Source organism: Argentina silus (assembly GCF_951799395.1).
Source record: "Argentina silus genome assembly, chromosome: 5".
Classification (NCBI taxonomy): domain Eukaryota; kingdom Metazoa; phylum Chordata; class Actinopteri; order Argentiniformes; family Argentinidae; genus Argentina; species Argentina silus.
Genome location: NC_139659.1, coordinates 2,871,015 through 2,889,726, shown reverse-complemented (window position 1 = coordinate 2,889,726; position 18,712 = coordinate 2,871,015). Strand labels below are relative to the sequence as shown.

The 18,712-nt window shown below is 47.5% G+C and overlaps 2 protein-coding genes across 2 annotated transcripts in view; both read right to left on the bottom strand.

Annotated features, from left to right (window-relative positions):
* Positions 1-4,048: 4,048 nt before the first annotated feature.
* nrarpa (NOTCH regulated ankyrin repeat protein a) lies at positions 4,049-8,062 on the bottom strand. The gene is made up of 2 exons (XM_083669772.1): positions 7,980-8,062; positions 4,049-7,796 (listed from the first exon to the last, which is right to left on the bottom strand). The coding sequence occupies exon 2, from the start codon at positions 7,283-7,285 to the stop codon at positions 6,947-6,949; it is 339 nt and encodes a 112-aa protein (XP_083525898.1). The 5' UTR covers positions 7,286-7,796; positions 7,980-8,062; the 3' UTR covers positions 4,049-6,946.
* A 4,049-nt stretch (positions 8,063-12,111) lies between these two features.
* exd3 (exonuclease 3'-5' domain containing 3) overlaps positions 12,112-18,712 on the bottom strand; it is a 20,180-nt gene continuing 13,579 nt past the window's right edge. The window contains exons 19-20 of the mRNA XM_083670502.1: positions 12,916-12,982; positions 12,112-12,782 (exon numbers count right to left, since the gene is read on the bottom strand). Coding sequence (XP_083526628.1) covers positions 12,403-12,782; positions 12,916-12,982 — 447 coding nt within the window. The 3' untranslated portion in view covers positions 12,112-12,402. The remainder of the gene's footprint in view (positions 12,783-12,915; positions 12,983-18,712) is intronic.

Genomic DNA, 18,712 nt, shown 5'->3' with positions numbered 1-18,712 from the left:
TAGGCCAGTCCTCTCCATGATGCTAGGCTATGTTGGTAGGCTAGGAGGCTAGGCTAGGATGCTAGGCTAGGAGGTTAGGCCAGTCCTCTTCAAGATGTTAGGCTTGGTTGGTAGGCTAGGTTGGTAGACTAGGATGCTAGGCTAGGACGCTAGGTTGGTAAGCTAGGAGGCTAGGTTGGTAGGCTAGGAGGCTAGGCCAGTCCTCTCCAGGGGGGGTAGGCCAGGTTGGATTCTAGGTTGGTAGGCTAGGATGCTAGGCTAGGAGGGTAGGCCAGTCCTCTCCAGGGGGGGTAGGCTAGGAGGGTAGGCCAGTCCTCTCCAGGGGGGGTAGGCTAGGTTGGAGACCATAGCTGACATACTCTGGGTCACTGACACCATCAAAAGGCCTTTACGATGCCTCCACTTGTCCTTTACGGCAGTCCTATTAGCATAGGCTGTCATTGTGGTGGTAAATGTATTATCATGGATGTGACTGGACATCCTCTAGGCCCACACTCTCTTCAGGGCCAGAGGTTTGGGACGCCCCGACATCCGTGAGCCGGTCTGTTCCTACCAACATGGAACATGTATGTCATGTCTACTTTCCCGTGTGGAACGCTGACAGATACAATGTCCCTTAGTCTGTGTAGATACAAAATGTGAGAAGATTTATTTTATTGCCAAAAGTTCCACCCACCTCAGTTGTGTGGCAATAAAAGGGTGTTGTGTTTTGTATCGATGCAGACTAACTAACATGGCATACATCAGACTAACTAACATGGCATACATCAGACTAACTAACATGGCATACATCAGACTAACTAACATGGCATACATCAGACTAACTAACATGGCGTACATCAGACTAACTAACATGGCATACATCAGACTAACTAACATGGCATACATCAGCATTCCACACGGCATCTAGAGTCTTAAACAGTGTTGTCTGCTGTGTCTGGAAGGAACCTGGTCTTCAGGGACGGGATATGGTTCCTCTTTCAACTCTCATCATTAGACTCCATAACACTAACCTGTGTTTCTCTGAGAACAATATACAGTGTATTTTATGTATACACTCACTGAACACTTTATTAGGAACACTATACTAATACTGGGTAGGGCCTCCCTTTGCTCTCAAAACAGCGTCAGTTCTTCGTGGCATTGATTCCACAAGATGTTGGACATTCTTTGAGATTCTGGTCCATGATGACATGATTGCATCACATAAATTCCTGCAGATTTTTCAGGTGCACTTTCAAGCTGTGAATCTCCTGTTCTACCACATCCCAAAGGTGTTCTACTGGATTCAGATCCGGTGACTGGGAAGGCCACTGAAGAACACTGAACTCATTGTCATGTGCATGAAACCAGTTTGAGACGACTTTTGCTTTGTGACATGGTTCATTATCATGCTGGAAGTAGCCATTAGAAGATGGGTAAATTGTGGCCATGCAGGGAAGCACATGGTCAGCAACAATACTCAAATGGGCTGTGGCATTCAAGCGATGATTGATTTGTATTAACAGGCCCAAAGTGTGCCAAGAAAACATTCCCCACACCATTACACCACCTCCACCATGAGAAGGTGTACAGGTGTTCCTAATAAAGTGTTTCGTGAGTGTGTGTGTATATGTATGTATGTATGTATGTATGTATGTATGTATGTATGTATGTGTGTGTGTGTGAGTGTGTGTATATATATATATATATATATATATATACACACACAATACCAGTCAAAAGTTTGGACACACCTTGCCAAGAGTGTGCAAAGCTGTCATCAAAGCAAAAGGTGGCTACTTTGTAGAATCTAAAATATAAACCATATTCTGGTTTGTTTAACACTTTTTTGTTTACTACATAATTCCATGTGTTCCTTCATAGTTTTGATGTCTTCAATATTAATCTACAATGTAGAAAATAAAAAATAAAGAAAAACCATTGAATGAGAAGGTGTGTCCAAACTTTTGACTGGTACTGTATATATATATATAGACAGACAGACAGATAGATAGATAGACAAATAGATAGACAAACTGATAGACAGACAGACAGACAGACAGACAGACAGACAGACACAATATGTAAATAGCTCAGATAACCCAGGAGCAGGAGAGATATCCATGCCTAGGTTTAGCTGTGAATGATCGGGGCAGAGCAGACACTCATGTTGTGTGTGAACAACTTGTTGTTGTCTAATCTGTAGCCTCTCTATTGAGGTAAGGCTTTGCACCGCCCACTTCAAACGCAAACACAATGGCATGCACACAGCAAATGAAACGCCAACAGCAGATCTCTTTGCAGATTGGGATGAGTGTGTGCAGCTTCACGCTTTGCTACTTTCAATCAACACATACACTCACACTCTCTCACACACACTCACTCTCTCACACACACACATACACACCCACACACTCTCTCTCTCTCTCACACACACACACACACACACACACACACACACACACACACACACCACACACACACACACACACACACACACACACACACACACCCACAGAATCCTCCTCTCTCCCTAACTCAAGACTCAGCTGTCCCCTCTCTCTCTCTGTCTCTCTCTCTCTTTTCGTTAGGGGGACTCTGCTAAAATCATTTCCAAATTCCTGCTCTGATGTGTGGCAGGCACATGAAGAATCTATTAGGGGGCCTCTCTGTTGAAGGCCTGGGAGACCGGCCAACTCAGCCGCCGGACAATGGAAATCTAGCTGAACAAAAACATCCTGCAGAAGTGAGAGAGCGAGAGAGAGAGAGAGAGAAGGGAAGGGAGAGAGAGAGGGGGGGGGAGACAGAGAGAGAGAGAGAGAAGGGAAGGGAGAGAGAGAGGGGGGGAGACAGAGAGAGAGAGGAAGGGAGAGAGAGAGAGAGAACTAGCGAGCGAGAGAGAGAGAGAGGGGGGGAGACAGAGAGAGAGAGAGAGAGAGGAAGGGAGAGAGAGAGAGAGAGAGAGAGAGAGAGAGGGGAAGGGAGAGGGGGGAGGGGGGAGGAGGGAGGAGGTAGGGAAGGACAAGCGGCCATGGTATCAAACACCAGTGGTGGATTAGCAGCCCGACCTCGACAGCAGCCTACGTTTCTTAACCTCTCATTCTAACTACAGGTGACACACACCTGTGTGGACCGAGCGCATGTGGAGCATATTAACTATGTCAGTCGACCACAGGTGGTCCTCTGTGGCTCCGTTGGTAGAGCATGGTGCTAACAACGCTCAGGTTGTGGGTTCGATTCCCGCTGGGACCATATGTACTGAAAAATGTATGCACTCACTGCAATGTAAGTTGCTTTGGATAGAAGCATCAGCTAAAATGTCATATACACACACACACACACAATATGAGATGCAAACTTTATACCTCTCCAAAACGATGTACTAAGATTTGGCATATGGTGATACATATCAAACCCAATGAACCCCTTCACCAAACCATACGTCGCAATAACGCGCACGTCTTCTTGTCTGGCTTTTCCCGTGACTGTGCGGTTGACCTCTAATCTAATCTGATGAGAATAGCAGCGTGTGTTGACCTCTAATCTAATCTGATGAGAATAGCAGCGTGTGTTGCCTCCAATTGTATGTTCAGACCCCATATTTAGCACCTTTAGAAGGCCTGGAAGCTGATTGGTCTACGACGAGAACGTCTGTAATGCAATTCTAAGGTATGGGCATGGAAGTAAGGAGGGGAGGGGGGGGGGGGGGGGGGAGAGAGAGAGAGAGACAGAGGGAGAGAGAGTTGAAGATGGATGGTATTGCAGGACCTGGCCAACACACAGAGATGGGTAACATAATACCTGCACACACCAGGGAGGGAACCTTCTTTAAAGCACAACTACCCACAGTGCTCTGCTCTCTTTTATCCAGCCTGTGAAAGGACAAGGCCAAATGAATGACAAAGGGAGAGAATGGGGACCCGGGCTGGGCCGAGCCTGGGGGAGAGAGGGGGTCTGAGCTCCCTCACCATCCCTTTCTATGGGAAATAAGGGGGAGGAAGGGGGGAGAACTGGCCTGGGGGGGGAGGGGGGGTGGCAGGGAAGAAACATATGCATAGACACAACAGAGTTTAATTATGTCTTTACTGGCTTGTACACAAACGTACAAAAATATTACAGCACTCATTTCCTCACCACACATGGTCACAGTGTTACAAACATTCAAACAAAACAAATAAAAGAAAAAGGAAAACCCCCAAATCAACATGATGGAACATCCGAACTCTCAATTATGAAACTCAACATATTTTTGCTTGCTAAAAAAAAAAAGGAGCAAAACAAAAACAGAGCTTGGTCCAAAAAAAAAAAATCAAAAAAAAAAAAAATCAGCACTTCTTCTCTCACTCATTTCCACCAATCCTGTCGTCCGCTCTCGGGCCATAAATGTTATGACACTGTTGAGCAGGACAACCATACACCGTGCAATTCTTTTGTAACAATGATCTTACCATCAAATGTATTATTCCCCTTTCATAACAACAGGAGGACCGCACTTCAGAAAAGAAAGTGCTCCGAGACATTACCAGCGTTTATATATATCCATATATATATATACATACACCCGATCACAGAGATACAAACATCTTTGCAAAAACAAACTGTTTCACAAAGTAAACACACAAAAAAACATTATAACCTGGAGCTTTTTTTTTTTATTTTATACAATAGTATTTTGTTGTGTTCCTTTTTTTTCTATTCAGAAAAAAATTAAAATGTTGACACAGAGCCAACTAAATCAACAACAGTCATCATCAGTGCAATACTTAAAAAAAAAAAAAAAAAAAAAAAATATCAAGTTTAAGACAAGCGATGCATATTGTTTTGTTGCTAATACCAATCTATTCCTTGATGTTCTTTATATCGCTTGTGTTTGTATTTCCAGGTGCATGGACAGACCTCAACCAACACCTAGCAACACAACGCCACTGAGGAGCACGGTTCACACAGGAACACACAGGTAGGACAGGACAGTACATGCATGCAACACACACACACACACACACACACACGCAACACACAAACACAAACACATACCTGCACACACTGGGCTTCTCATTTAATGACTGACTGTGATGCTATCAGACTTATCTGTCACTCATTGTTGGCCAGAGTAAAAAAAAAAAAAAAAAGATCAACAAAATAAAAGAAACAAGCAGCATTGAAACAAACATTAGGGTGCCATGACTTTGAAAATGCAGCAGGCAGTTTTTTAAACCAATTTCTGTCGATATCCTGCACTAGTCATGTGATGTTAAATCATAATAAAACAGTAATAATATGTTTATAGTCCCGCTCAGTAGTAACTATTCGTAAGCCTCAGCTCCTGCAGTTACCCGACCAGGCACTCGGGGGCGTAAAAGGCTCCGCATTTTGTGCAATAAAACTCCCTGCATTTATAAGTCATGCAATAAATTCCATTTTTGTGACTAAATAGAAACTTCAAACAGAACGACAGAACGATATATGCGTTCGGTTGATGAAAAGAACAACATTTGCCATGTGTCAACCATACCTTGTAGAAAGGCAAAAACGCTTTGCTTATCAGATTTAGTCAGTTTGGTTGTAGTGTGGGAAATAAATTGTCCCGGGTGAAGATGAGAAAAAAAAAAGAAAAAAAAAAAAGAAAAAAAAATGGGCACGCAAATAGTCTACCGTCGTTTGGCCTCCACATCATTTGGATTGGGGAAAAAATGAAGGCATGAATTGGCCTACTGCCAAAATACGAGTTTATGTCACTTGAATGTCCAGGTTTTATTGTCTTGCCTACAGACAGGGTCGGGGAAATGTTAGAATCTCTTTAACTCCTGCTGTGTCGAGGAGTGTCTCCTGTGTGAGAAAGTCCAATGATTTTGAATACTTTACAGTCGAGGTAGTTGGCAAAGACAACCAAACAGAGTTCATAGGGACAAAACGAGTTTCTAGTAGGCTGGAGACAAATGTAGGCTTTTGCCAGGGATCTCCACACGGGACAGTTCATACTACGAGTCCGAAGCAGCTTAAGTCACCCTAAATATTCTTAAACTTATAGATTTGATTAAAAAAAAAGAACCACAACATATTCAAAATGCATCTTCTCAATGTACCTTCATAAATAAAACCCAGTCTGTATTCACAGTGATGACCAGGGTGTTAATAAAATACTGAAAGGAGATTATAAAGTGAATTCCAAATGCGACTTTCCTGACGTTTTGATACAAAGCGAAAGCAGCGGTTTAGTAACACGTTAACCATTGGTCGCACTGGCCTGAACGTTGATGCCAGCAGCCTGCTCGGTGACGGCAGCGCGCATGTAGCTACTTTTATAAAGAAACAAAGTAAAGCTATTGTGTACAGTACTTAACAACATTAAGTCAATTGTTGTTATATTGATTACACATCTGAAAAGCGAATTGGATATCATAATGCCGCTCTTTGAAAAGATCAAATCATTAATTTAAAAAAGAAAAAAAAAAGCCAAATAGAGGATGGCCTTCATTCCCGTGTTCACGTCTTCCCTTTCAGACATTCCAGCATGCAGCCACAGCACCAAGTGCCATCTTTTATGAAAATAATTTAAAAGGGTCATACAAGTGAACAGCGTAGCTGCAGGGTCAACACCTCACACGAAGCCAAATAAAGAAGCGTTTCAGTTGAACCGCGGCAAGAAGATGGGTTGTCGCCGCGTAAAACTAGGCCGTCTGTCCTCGGGAGTTAACACCGGCTTATTTTTGATACGTCCCAATCTATTATACACATTCAAGAAAAAAGCTTTAGTACCAACCCACCAAAATGGCGTTTCATTTTTTTTTTTCAACTCATGCTGAAGCAGATACAAGAACCATGTGGTGTTTCACTCACGAGTCAGAAAGACCCCCGTTTGGTTTGATGAAAGGGAAGTGACTGGTTTAATTTGGCACAACTGTCAATCGAAACGCAACGTTTACAAGAGCCCGGCTTTCCGTGTTTACCTGGCAGCAGGAGCGGATCACCGTGCGCCAGAGGAGTACTTGGCCTTAGTGATGAGGTATAGGACTATATCTTGGTGTCCTCCAAAAGCGGCAATGTGTAAGGCACTCCACCCTTCCCTGTTCGCCAGTCGAATATCGGCTCCGAATTTCACCAGCAGTTTAACAAGTTCGAGGTTCCCGTCGATAACGGACTGGTGCAACGCCGTTTGTCCCTCGGGCCCGAAGGAGTTGACATTGAATTCGCAGTTTGTCATGTTCTGAAGCAACGAGTGGAGTTCCTTTGTGTTGCCTTGCTTCACCGCCTCCTGGAATACTCTCTGAGGTGCCGAGCAAGTTGATACATCCGCTTGGCTCATGGTTTCAACGGGCTGGGAATAGATCCTGACTTTCTCTATGTGATAATCACCTTATATGAGTCTCTGGTGTGGTAATATGTCCAGCAACGGGATAACTACCAGTTAAGGCACTTTGAAAAATGGTATACTATAGGAATAAGACCTACTAAATATATATATATATATATATATCCCAAAAAGGACAGAGACAAAAATAACACACTCGGTGTGCAAAATGTTGTCAATAGTTGAGAAATCCAAAATCCCTAAAAGGAGAGTTTTTAAGAGATCCAAGTGTCGCAAGGTGTAGTCTCCGCTGTGGTCCGTTGTTGCAGCAGGACCAGGTCGGCTAAATGGCAGAGATGGATAACGACAGCTCCAACTTTTCTTCTGTCTGGATTTTGGAAGTATAGAAACGATATCTCCAAACGCGGTGAATAGCCGTTGGGTCTTCGTCGGCAGGTTCTTCTTGCTATTTGTACGTCTTGCCTGCACGTTGCTGGAGCCGCCGCCGTTCGTCTGGCCAGAGCGACTGTGAGAAACAGGTACAGACACAAGTTACCTCAGCGAACCTCAACTCTGTTTGCAAAGGCATGCATTCCTACGGTCTACCTCAAAATACGTTACAGGTTACTTTACGCACGCTGTGAAGGTACAATTTGTTGGAATGGAACAAAGACGCAGTCGATAATATTGAGGAAACTTTGGTACTTGCCTGTGACAATTGGACGGGTTGTGGCGACAAGCTATGAAATTCCCCGCGTGCCCCGTTGTTGTTGTGTCCTTCCTGCGGTCCTCGTGAGTCTCTGCTCTACGGTGCGCGCGAGGGGGATATTTTACGCGTCCTTTATTTGCATAACAAAGCTGCTCCGCGGAGGACTCTCTGGTGGAGTGGGCGGGCACCGGGGACGGTGATAGGCTACTCGGGCTGTTTGGGGAGGAGCCACCACCGTGGAACCGCAGAGGAAGGCGTGGTCTCCTGGAGCCAAATGTCGTGCAGAAATAAAACAAGTGGCATCAATAAAAAAAGTTTCTTCTTTCCTGAGTCCGTGACAGAGACGTGACTTTCGTGACGGGAACGGTGTGACAGAAGTCATAAACAACACCATCAAAAAAAACATGCAACATGTCGTTGGGTAACGGATCTGAGGGATGAATTGGATATTTGACATCAAGGCTCAATTATTATGGTTCCTATTCCTGCCATTTGAATCTCGAGTCGTTTTTCGACGGAGGAATAGCGCTCCAGCAGACAAATGAAAACGTCTAAATCAGAGTGATAGGCTACTGTGAAGGACCCATTCACCGCCCTCTTTCAAGTCATGATAATTCGGGGCTCAAAAAGGTGTTAGAAATGGCAAACTAGAGAAGTAGAGGTGTGGTTTGCTACTGTGTGTTAAAACGAGGCTTCCTCCGAATCATGATGCAGAATATAGTATCTGTAACCTATAACTGTCAACAATTTGAATATGAATAAAAAAATATATATATTTGTGTACACGGGTAATGAAAGAGTTCAGTGATCACATTTACACTGGATGAACGACTAATACAAGACAACAAATTGTGTGTCGCCTTATCAATAAAAATACAGTGTTATGTGGGATTCGTATAACTCCATGACCGGGTCTACTGTATAGACTATAATACAACAACAAGAGGGAAACAAATAGGAAATTGACTGCTAAAAACCTCAACCAAACTGGAACTCAAGTCTGCTATAGACACCATATAACAAACACACCTCTGTGGTTGTTGTGAGTTGTTTAAATATCAACTGCGGATATTCCAGTTGTTTTAAGTGACAAGCAATGGAACTTCAAATAACAAAGCCTGCGCCACTTCCTTTTACCATTGAAAGGAGGTGACGCTGCCGTTCAGCTGCACCGTGAGAACCGGACGGCTGCAGTCCTGCGCGTTCTTCTCGCCTTTCTCACAAACCACACACGGTATAGAGAACCGTTTGCTCCGTTTGGTAGCCTTGCAAGTCCTTAACATCTACAGACCAATCAGCGATTCTCTAACCGCCCTGGCTTTCATGGTTTAGCACTTTCAGAATGTCATCGGTTTCCCACACTCAACTGTACATTTGACTGACGTACAGTACTGTATGTCTCAGAGGCGCCCGCTACTAATAGAACCCTGAAACTAGGGCTACTTTATATGGGCCTCACCCTGAGGTAAATACAAATATACATGCAAACAGTTCGCCTGATATTTCTAAATATGTTGATGGATTATGTTAAAACTTTCCAACTTTGTTTTGTAAAACGCTTTCAGTCAGTTGAAATGACAGGCCTGTCTGATTGAGGACGCTGCTATAGGTGTGAACATACACAAAGCACTGAATTCATTTGATGTCGGCTACAGCAGCACGTGTACAACCGGAGCGCCACAGACGTTTCTGATTCAACATACTGTATGTGGCACATGCACGTGTGTTCACAGGTGCAGCACTTAATGGGTTATAGACTTCGTTATATATACGGACACACGACACTCAACGTGGTGCAAACAAATACTTATTGAGATATGGACATCGAATACCAGCACATTATTATATCATGGTTAACCTTGATCTCTAGTACACCATTGGGGACCAGACGTTTGCCGTGTCTATGGTGTATCCTTTTTGCTGCTACAATATCTAATATCGTGGCACAAACTTCCGCCGAAGATAACATTAAACCAGTATTACGCGTTAGAAGTGCAACATCTCCAAACGCGCCAGGAGCACAGACCGGAACATCTGTCCGTTAATCAGAACACCGTGTCTGGCCAGTTGGAAAACATTTGCACAGACCACAGGAGCCGTCTCTATCGGCCGGTTATCTCCCAAACGGTGGCGTTTGCCCCCCTCATGTTACTTGGCGTGTTTAGGAGGAAGCCAGGAAGTCTGCTTTTCCAGGGGAAATGAGAAAACATGATTTTCTGGGCTACTTCATAGGACACAGCAATGTGTAAACAATTTAGGCAATACAATGTAAGTTGATGTTTTGTTCGACGGAATGGAACCGAAGAGAATCCATTGAGAAACTACTTTATCATGAGCAGTATTGATTGTTCACCATCATTGATTAAATAAACGGATGTTATGGCTGCAGTCTATAGTTTTACTGATGTAATGGTTAACTAAATGTAGTAAGTGGTTAACTAATGTAGTAATGATTGTCGGTGTCAGTGGTGATCTTCCACATTTGAGGACCATCAGGCTTTCCAGAAGGGGTGGAGCTGCTGTCAAAACAATTTGGAAACATCTAGACATATAGACAGCTTATGATGTGGTTGGAGGCAGACACAACCTACTGTAGGCCAATGCATTTCTTTTGTTGATAAACAAAAAAAGAAATGTTTTTCCGCGACTGTAGACCGAAGTGTGATGTGATATGTGTAAAAAGTCCAGCCAGCCTGTCGTTGTAGGGTTTTGGCGCCGGGGCCAGACAGAAGAGACGGACGGGAGGAGCCCCTGACTCACGGCCCGGGGAATCTGTGCAACGAGGGTGACGTTTCAATAGAGGGAGGGCCTTCGGAATCCAATTCATACAGCACCACGTGTCCAAGGAGCGTGGGAAAGAGGCGAGCTTTTCTTCCCAGCAAAGAAAGGGAGAGGATCAAATAACAGAGTGCAGCAGAAACTCAGAGCACCAAGCAGGGCGCTGCAGTCGGACAAGGACAGCCAGGTAGCTCATTTCTGGAGAGCTCCAGTGCACTAGAAATAAAAATATGGTAAAGTCTGTAGCTAAATACTGTACTTAAATATCAACATCCTACAGCGCACTTTGCAACATGCCAGCATTAAAACACAGGAGTTAAAATATAGAGACTTATGCCAACTCAGAAATGGAACGCACAAATGGTGCGGGGAACCAAAATACCACACTACTTCTGTTTTCGATTATAAACTGATAAAAAAAAAAAAAAAAAAAAATATCGTGAAGCATTAAACTGCAATGACCTAGATTCCACGGAGCCCCACAGCCAGATGGATCACATTTTTCGGGCACGCCAGCAGCTGCTACAAAAAAGTAAATCTCGACATGCAACTCTCCTTGGTAAACATGTAACGAATAAACTAGCGGCCACACAGTCCCGCTAACAAGTGTATTATTAACCCCTCGCTCCCCGGTGCAAATGGAGTCCCACCCGTTGGCACCCGGAGGGGAGAGGCTCGTATTGACTTTGGCATTTACCAAGTCTTAAGAGCCAAACATCAAGTTGTAACACAGGTAGCTACGACTACAGCTCAGATACAGTCCAGCTCACGGAGAGGCTCATATTTACACACAGGCAATCAACACTATTATGAACTGTAACGTCATTCTAGAGAAGTCACAATAGCCTATGTTAAGTTAAGATGCTATGTTGACATTTCGGTTGTATAAGCGGTTAGCCTGTGTTCATCTGTTTTGCAGGGACAGATCCAGTAGCCCGTGGCTTTCATTGGGAGAAAGCAGCAAACACCTTTGTTCAGCAGGGATCCTTTAGCAGAGTAGGGGGCCAGGGTTTGGGTTTAGGTTTTGTTGAGTGGGGATCCTTTAGCAGAGTAGGGGGCCAGGGTTTGGGTTTAGGTTTCATGGTGACCTTGCCTGAAGGGAGCAGGTGAAACCTTCCATGTAGAAAGGCTCTAAGTCTGAGGGCCTCTCTGAGCTGACTGACTACTAGTCTAGATCAGTGTCTCTCATCCCAGGAGTTCAATCAGTTAGTGCTGGGCCAAAAGAAAAATGTGCAACCCTGTTGTTCCCCCAGGACTGGAGTTGACAAACCTTGTTGTAATTAATTGAATAGTTGATGAACTCACAATGAACAGGTGAAAGTCAAATAAGTAAACCAGACAAATGATACAAAATAATGGAGAATTTAATATGGAATTATATCATCAGGTGATGATGACAGATCCCTTTTATAAAAACAACGTATTTTGTTTGATCCCAACAGTAAAATACAAGATAGATAATTATATTATGCATGAAGGCCACAGAATGCAGAAAACGAGTACAGTCTCTGTGTACAACATCTGGACATCTGAACCATCAGTCAAACTTTAAAAAAAGATCAACATTATAAAAAAAAAAAAGAAAAAACAGAGACAGGGGAAAAAGCAGCAGAATCAGTGTGTAGTCAGTAACCAATCAGTAGTGTTATAAGTTCAGCCGCCTCTCTGGATTGGGCAGGCCTGGTATGACGTCATCCTCAGATAGATGCAGCACTTCCTGAAACTGGGAGAGGACCCGGCCGAAGTGGGACCCTTCCCAGAAGACTTTGCCACAGCCGGTGCATATAAAAAAGATGGGGATTCTGGGTAGCAGGCCGGGGGGGACCGTGTGGAGCTGCAGGGCGGCCCCCCCAGGGAAGGTGAGGGTATCGGGGTCCAGGTCTGCAACCGGGGCCCAGCGACAGTGAGGGATGTACCTGGGGGTCCCGGGGCTCTGGCTGGGGGTCGCGGGGGTCAAAGGATCGTACAGGTCGTCCCAGGTTTCCTCCTCTTGTTCCTGTTCCAGAGCCGGCTCCGGCAGAAAACCTAAAGAGAATCCCAAAACATACACATCGAATATCACTGAAAAAATAAACCGAACATACTGAAGTTGAAATGTTCTGTGAGTGTTGTGGAATTCTCTGGCGGTTAGTGAATCACAAATGGGAAGGGAACAGACCTCTCTCCTTCAACAGACGAGCCATGACCTCTCTTGACAGCTTCATATACTGGTCACTGTTACACACCTGGCAAGCAGAAGAACACAAAATGTTCCATCAGCACAGTTCAGTTGCTGTCCAGTCAGTATAGTCATATCTAGTGATATCTGTAGTGTGGTATATGTAGTGTGGTATATGTAGTGTGGTATATGTAGTGTTCAAACGGGATACGTGGACAGCACAGAGACAGAACAGAGACAGAACCCTCTCCCAACCGAGAAAAGGCATTTCACGTGATGTTGTGAAGCCCATCAGGCGTTTCCACAGCACCCACCCACAAGAGCCCACCAGAAACAGACACCCCCTCCCCCTTCCCTTCCACACACACACACACACACACTTCACGGCTCCTCTCCTGGAGAGAGCGTTCTCGCCTCGGTAACGTTCACACTTCCACGGTGCTCCTGTGCTCTGTGGGTGAGGCGTGGGGGGACGTTAGTGTCTCCTCGTCTGTGGGCCCCCCCCTGACAGCACGTCAGTGCTAAAAGCCTCGTCAATACACCTGAACTCCACCCCCCTGCAAACAACCGGCCACTTAAGGGGGACGGACGGACGGATGATAAATCAACTGGGCCCCCGGTTCTCTCCTCTGTTGACAGGTTTAGGCTGATGACTAACACTGATGTACCTGAACACATTCTGGCTGGCCTCAGACATACTCGAACCATATAGGGCTGTGGCAGTTTTCCTGAAGGAACGGATCCTTTCCCGTGACTCAGAAGTGTGTGTGTGAGGAGCTGGTGCTCGGGGTGTGTGTGTGAGGAGCTGGTGCTCGGGGTGTGTGTGTGAGGAGCTGGTGCTCGGGGTGTGTGTGGGTGGTGTGAGACACAGGTGCTAAAACTAACCCCTGGCGAGGTGACGGGAGACGTCTCTCACGCCCTCTGGATTCTACCTTGGCTGACTTCTCTCTCTCTCTCTCTCTCTCTCTCTCTCTCTCTGTGTCTCTCTCTCTCTCTCTCTCTGTGTGTCTCTCTCTCTCTCTCTCTGTGTCTCTCTCTCTCTCTCTCTCTCCACACAGACACACACACAGACACACATCCCAGTGGCAGCAGCCAGGAAAACACAGCGACTATTTACTCAGCTCAAAGTTTCCCATGGTTGAGCAAGTCAAAACTTGCTCTTGTAACTCTGTGGGCCAATCCATGCACTCACTCACTCACTCACTCACTCACTCACTCACTCTCACACACGCACACACACTGTTCTCCTCATCCACATGTGCTACACAGACACATACACAGCGGCCCACCAACACACACACACACACACATGCACAACGGCCTACCAACACATGCACACACACACACACACACACACACACACACAAAAAGCCCTGTCGAGACATGAGAAAAACTGCGCTTCAAGCTAAATAAAGGACACCCGTTGGAGTACGCGCCGTGTGATTTGACACGGTGTTACCTATTTTCCTGTGTATGCCTGTCCTCCAACAATGGGAGATGACTTAGACATTCCTCTAGATGAGTCTGACAGGGGGTGAGGAGACAGACGGGAGGTGGTGAGAGAGGCTGGCTTTGAAATGACTGAGCATGCAATTAGAAAAAAGCAGTATGAATTAAACAGGTAAATACCAGGCACAGGAGAGATTCAAACGTGAACAGAACTCAGGTAGGAGTGTCCTTTATTTAGCTGGAAGCACAGTTTTTCTCATGCCTCGACAGGGCTTTTTGCGCGCGTGTGTGTGAGTGCGTGCGTGTTTGTGTGCGAGTGCGTGCGTGTGTGTGTGTGTGTGCGAGGAAGCGAACGAGCATGTGTGTGTGTGTGTGTGTGTGTGTGTGTGTGTGTCTGTGGTACACTTGTTATATATCTCTACACATCCTGGTGTCTCACACTCCTCTGGGAATTTTCCTTGTCGTGACAACAAAGGTGATCTGACTGTGATACAGTGTCTCAGAGGAGGGGAGAGGTGGAGGAAAAAAGGAAAAAAAGGAGAGAAAGAGAGAGGGAGGGATAGTGAAGAGGGAGGAAGAGAGGGAGGGAGGTGGGGGGGGAGGCTCAGTCCCTCTCCTGGCCGCTCCCATGGGAAAATCCTGGCTTGCACACTGGGGGGGGGGGGGGGTGGGGGAGGAGGGGCCACAGGGTCCGCTGGGTCACGTGGTCGCGGCCAGCGGGCCAATGGGGCGTTAGTGATGTGATTCAAACTGCTGCAGCGTCAGGTAGGATCCGTGGGAGGTGCAGCGTGGGAACCGGGGGGGGGGGGGGGGGGAGTTACTCAGCCCTGCTGCCTCTCTGCTCTCACATGTACACATTCTGACAAACACAACACACACACACACACACACACACACACACACACACACACACACACACACACACACACATCCCTCAGGTACACCGTACACACGCAACAACAATTAATGTACATTATTTTGTTGTGAAAATGTTATAAATGTCATCAAGTAAATGAATTCTAAAAACATGTATGAATTGCTAAAAAGGTCAATTACAGACTGAATAAAATGTCTTTTACCAACTATGCAATCGAAGAAAATGATAACTAATTAACGTAAAAAAAAAGAGCATGGAACGGTCTACTAGGATAAACTCTTCCAGAATGGTGTGTGTGTGTGTGTGTGTGCGCGCGTGCATGCGTGCGTGCATGAAAGTCACTTAATTGATTTGAATAGGGGTAATGAGTCTGCTCGATGCCCTCAGATCCTGGTTTGAACCCCCCCCCCTACTCCTCACAATGACCTGCGGGGCTTTGATGTGTGTGGCTGTGTGTGCTAATTGGTGGGTCTCTGGCCCTGTGAGCCTGAACTTGGACCGGGCCTGTCCCGACTCGACAGCTCTGACTAATGTCGCAGCCAGCCAGCCAGCCAGCCAGCCAGCCAGCCAGCCAGCCAGCCAGCCAGCCAGCCAGAGACAGTGACAGAGACAGACAGACAGACAGAGACAGACAGACAGACAGACACAGGTAAAGCACGGCATGTTTTTCTCCCCCCCCAGGGCCGCGTGAGTCGCTAACTAGCTAGCGAACAGTTTGGGCCTGCGCTGCCTGTTGGTTTTGGCCGAGCCTGGGTTTTCAGGCGGGGGGGGGGGGGGGGGGGGGGGGGAGAGAGAGGTGGTGGTGGTGGTGGGGAGGGGGGGGGGTTCTTGGCTCTGCGGCGCTGGTGTACGTTGGGAGCTCAGAAGAGGGCCAGTCAAGGCGCACAACAATTGATTGAGAGGAGGCTTTTTGTCCCAGGCTTAGCCCCGGGGTCCCGGGGGGCTTTGTGGGGTGGAGTGGCCCGGGACGGGCAGGGGCTCCACCGACCCCATTGATTGTTGCCCTTCTCCTACAGTGTTGAGACCTCTCTTCAATGCCGCCCAATACCGGCCAATGGACCGGCATAATAGTCTCAGCACTAGATAGTCCCCAAATACGCGTTCCCTTGGCACTAGGAGTTCTCTCTATTCTGCCTCCAACCCCCTCTCTTCCTCTTTCTCTGCTCCTCAATCGACCAGAGGGATGAGGCTTACTAACTCCAAACAGCTCGGAAAAAACTAACTGCTGAAAAGGTCCTTTGACAAAGCGTCTTTGGGATAATGAGTTTTGAAGGGGATAAAAACAGCTAACCTAGGAGGAGAAGGAAACAAAGACGTTGATTCAGTGGTTGGTCAGTGCATCAACAGCAGCGACTGTTTTTGCCGTACAGACTGAGGGACACTCCGGAGGACGACGGCTTTCACACACACACACACACACACACACACACACACACACACACAGTGCTTTCTCTCTCTCTTTCTCACACAGACAGACAGACACCTCATACACACACACACACACACACACACACACACACACACACACACACACACACACTCAGCTGTTCCATCCAGTCCCGTCGACTGACTCTGAGGCTCCTGATCGTGTTCCTGCGGCGGCGGCGGTGGCGGTGGCGGCCTCGTCATGGGACCGCCATCAGAAGAGTGTTCTGTTGCGTAAGCGAGCGGGTGCAGATCTCACACCTCCTCTCCTCTCCTCTCACAAGCACACACAGGCATCCAGGGAATGTTATTTTAACGCTCCGTGATTCACCCCCAACGGTAAACACAGACAGGAGGTGCCCCGGAGGAGCCTCTCCCTGAGAAAACGGCTGTGGGACGGGCAGAACGCTGGAGGGGGGGGGGGGTGGGGGGGGGGAGGGCACGTCAGGGGCGTGGATGAGGTGGGGAGGGTGAACGACAGGTGAGGGGTATTGAGGATTGAAGCACGTTAAAAAAGGTCCAATTTCACCGAGCCAGGGCCTGTGTGTGTGTGTGTGTGTGTGTGTGTGTGTGTGTGTGTGTGGGGGCCAGAGTTGTTGTGTTCACAGGGACAAAACACTGGATGGATCAGCGTGGAGCGGCTGACCAATGACGGCGGGCCAACCGCTAGACGACTATCATCAGGTCCAGTCCCCACACACACACACACGCACACACGCACGCACGCACACAGACGCACGCACGCACGCACGGTTCATAATGTGTGTGGCTAATCTGAGAGAACACACACACACACACAACCGGGGTGGGAGAGATAAAGGGAAATTAAAGAGGGGGCAGGAGGGCAGGGTTAAGTGGTAATGATGCAGGATAAGAGAGAGAGAGAGAGAGAGAGAGAGAGAGGGAGAGAGAGAGAGAGAGAGGAGAGAGAGAGAGAGAGAGGGAGGAGGGACACATCAAAGCGTCAGTGTCAACAAGAGACGCAGCGACCTGAGGTGGGACGCAGCGGAGGACAAAAAAAAGGAGGGAGGGAGAGAGAGAGAGAGAGAGAGAGAGAGAGAGAGAGAGAGAAAGGGGGTTTAAAAAGGAAGCAGGACAAGATGGTGAACAAAAGCCCAAGGAAAAAATGAGGATGGGGGGGATGGGGTTAAGAAGGAGGGAAGGAGGGGGTTAAGGAGTTTGGGGGGGGTGTGTGGGGGGGGGGGGGGGTTGTGGGTGAGGGGTCACCTCTGGTGTGAAAGCAATGAGGTAAAGCCAAAAGAAAGAGTAGAGAGAGTTCCTGTGTCATAGACCCCACTAACCTCCCCCTCCTCCCCCTCTCTCCCTCCCTCCCCCAAACCGGCCCCAGCAGATTCCCCAGGGCCAGAGGCAGTCCCTTTCAGTCTCCTGTGACACAGTAATTATAAGTGTGGGAACTGAATCTGTCCCTTTTTCAGTGCCCCCTCGCCCCCTAACCAGCTCCCCCCCCCCCCCCCCGCCCCCCTTCCTCGCTCCACCCCACCTCAGCAGCCCTCTCTCAGTGACCACCCGCCCCCCCTCCCCCTAACTAATATTCATGGGAGCACCCCCCCCAACCTCCTCCTCCTCCCGTCCGCTATCTCACAGCGCAACCCTGTCTCTCCCGCTCTCTGTCAACCCCCCCCCCCCTCGTCTCCAGCCACCCCGCCCCCCACCCCCCTCACTTGCTATCTCCACGCCGATAACCATGGGAACCGGCCGCAGTGTGGGAACCAGCCGCAAGTTCACCAAAATAGACAGAAGGAGGAAAATTAAACGGGGGAGAGAGAGGGAGGGAGAGAGAGAGGAGAGAGAGGGAGAGAGAGAGAGAGAGAGAAAGGAATTCATCCAGGGGAGGGCTTATGCGGACGGACAGGTACGCGGGTGTCCCTGGCGGGGGCAGAGGAGGACGCTGGGGAAATCTCTCACGGTGCCGGACCCGTGCCGGACCCGCTTGCTTTGATTTGAACCGGCGGAGTCACCGTCACCGTGGTGACGGTGACGTCACACACCACTGGCCTTGGCAGCGGTGAAACGCCACGCTGCTGT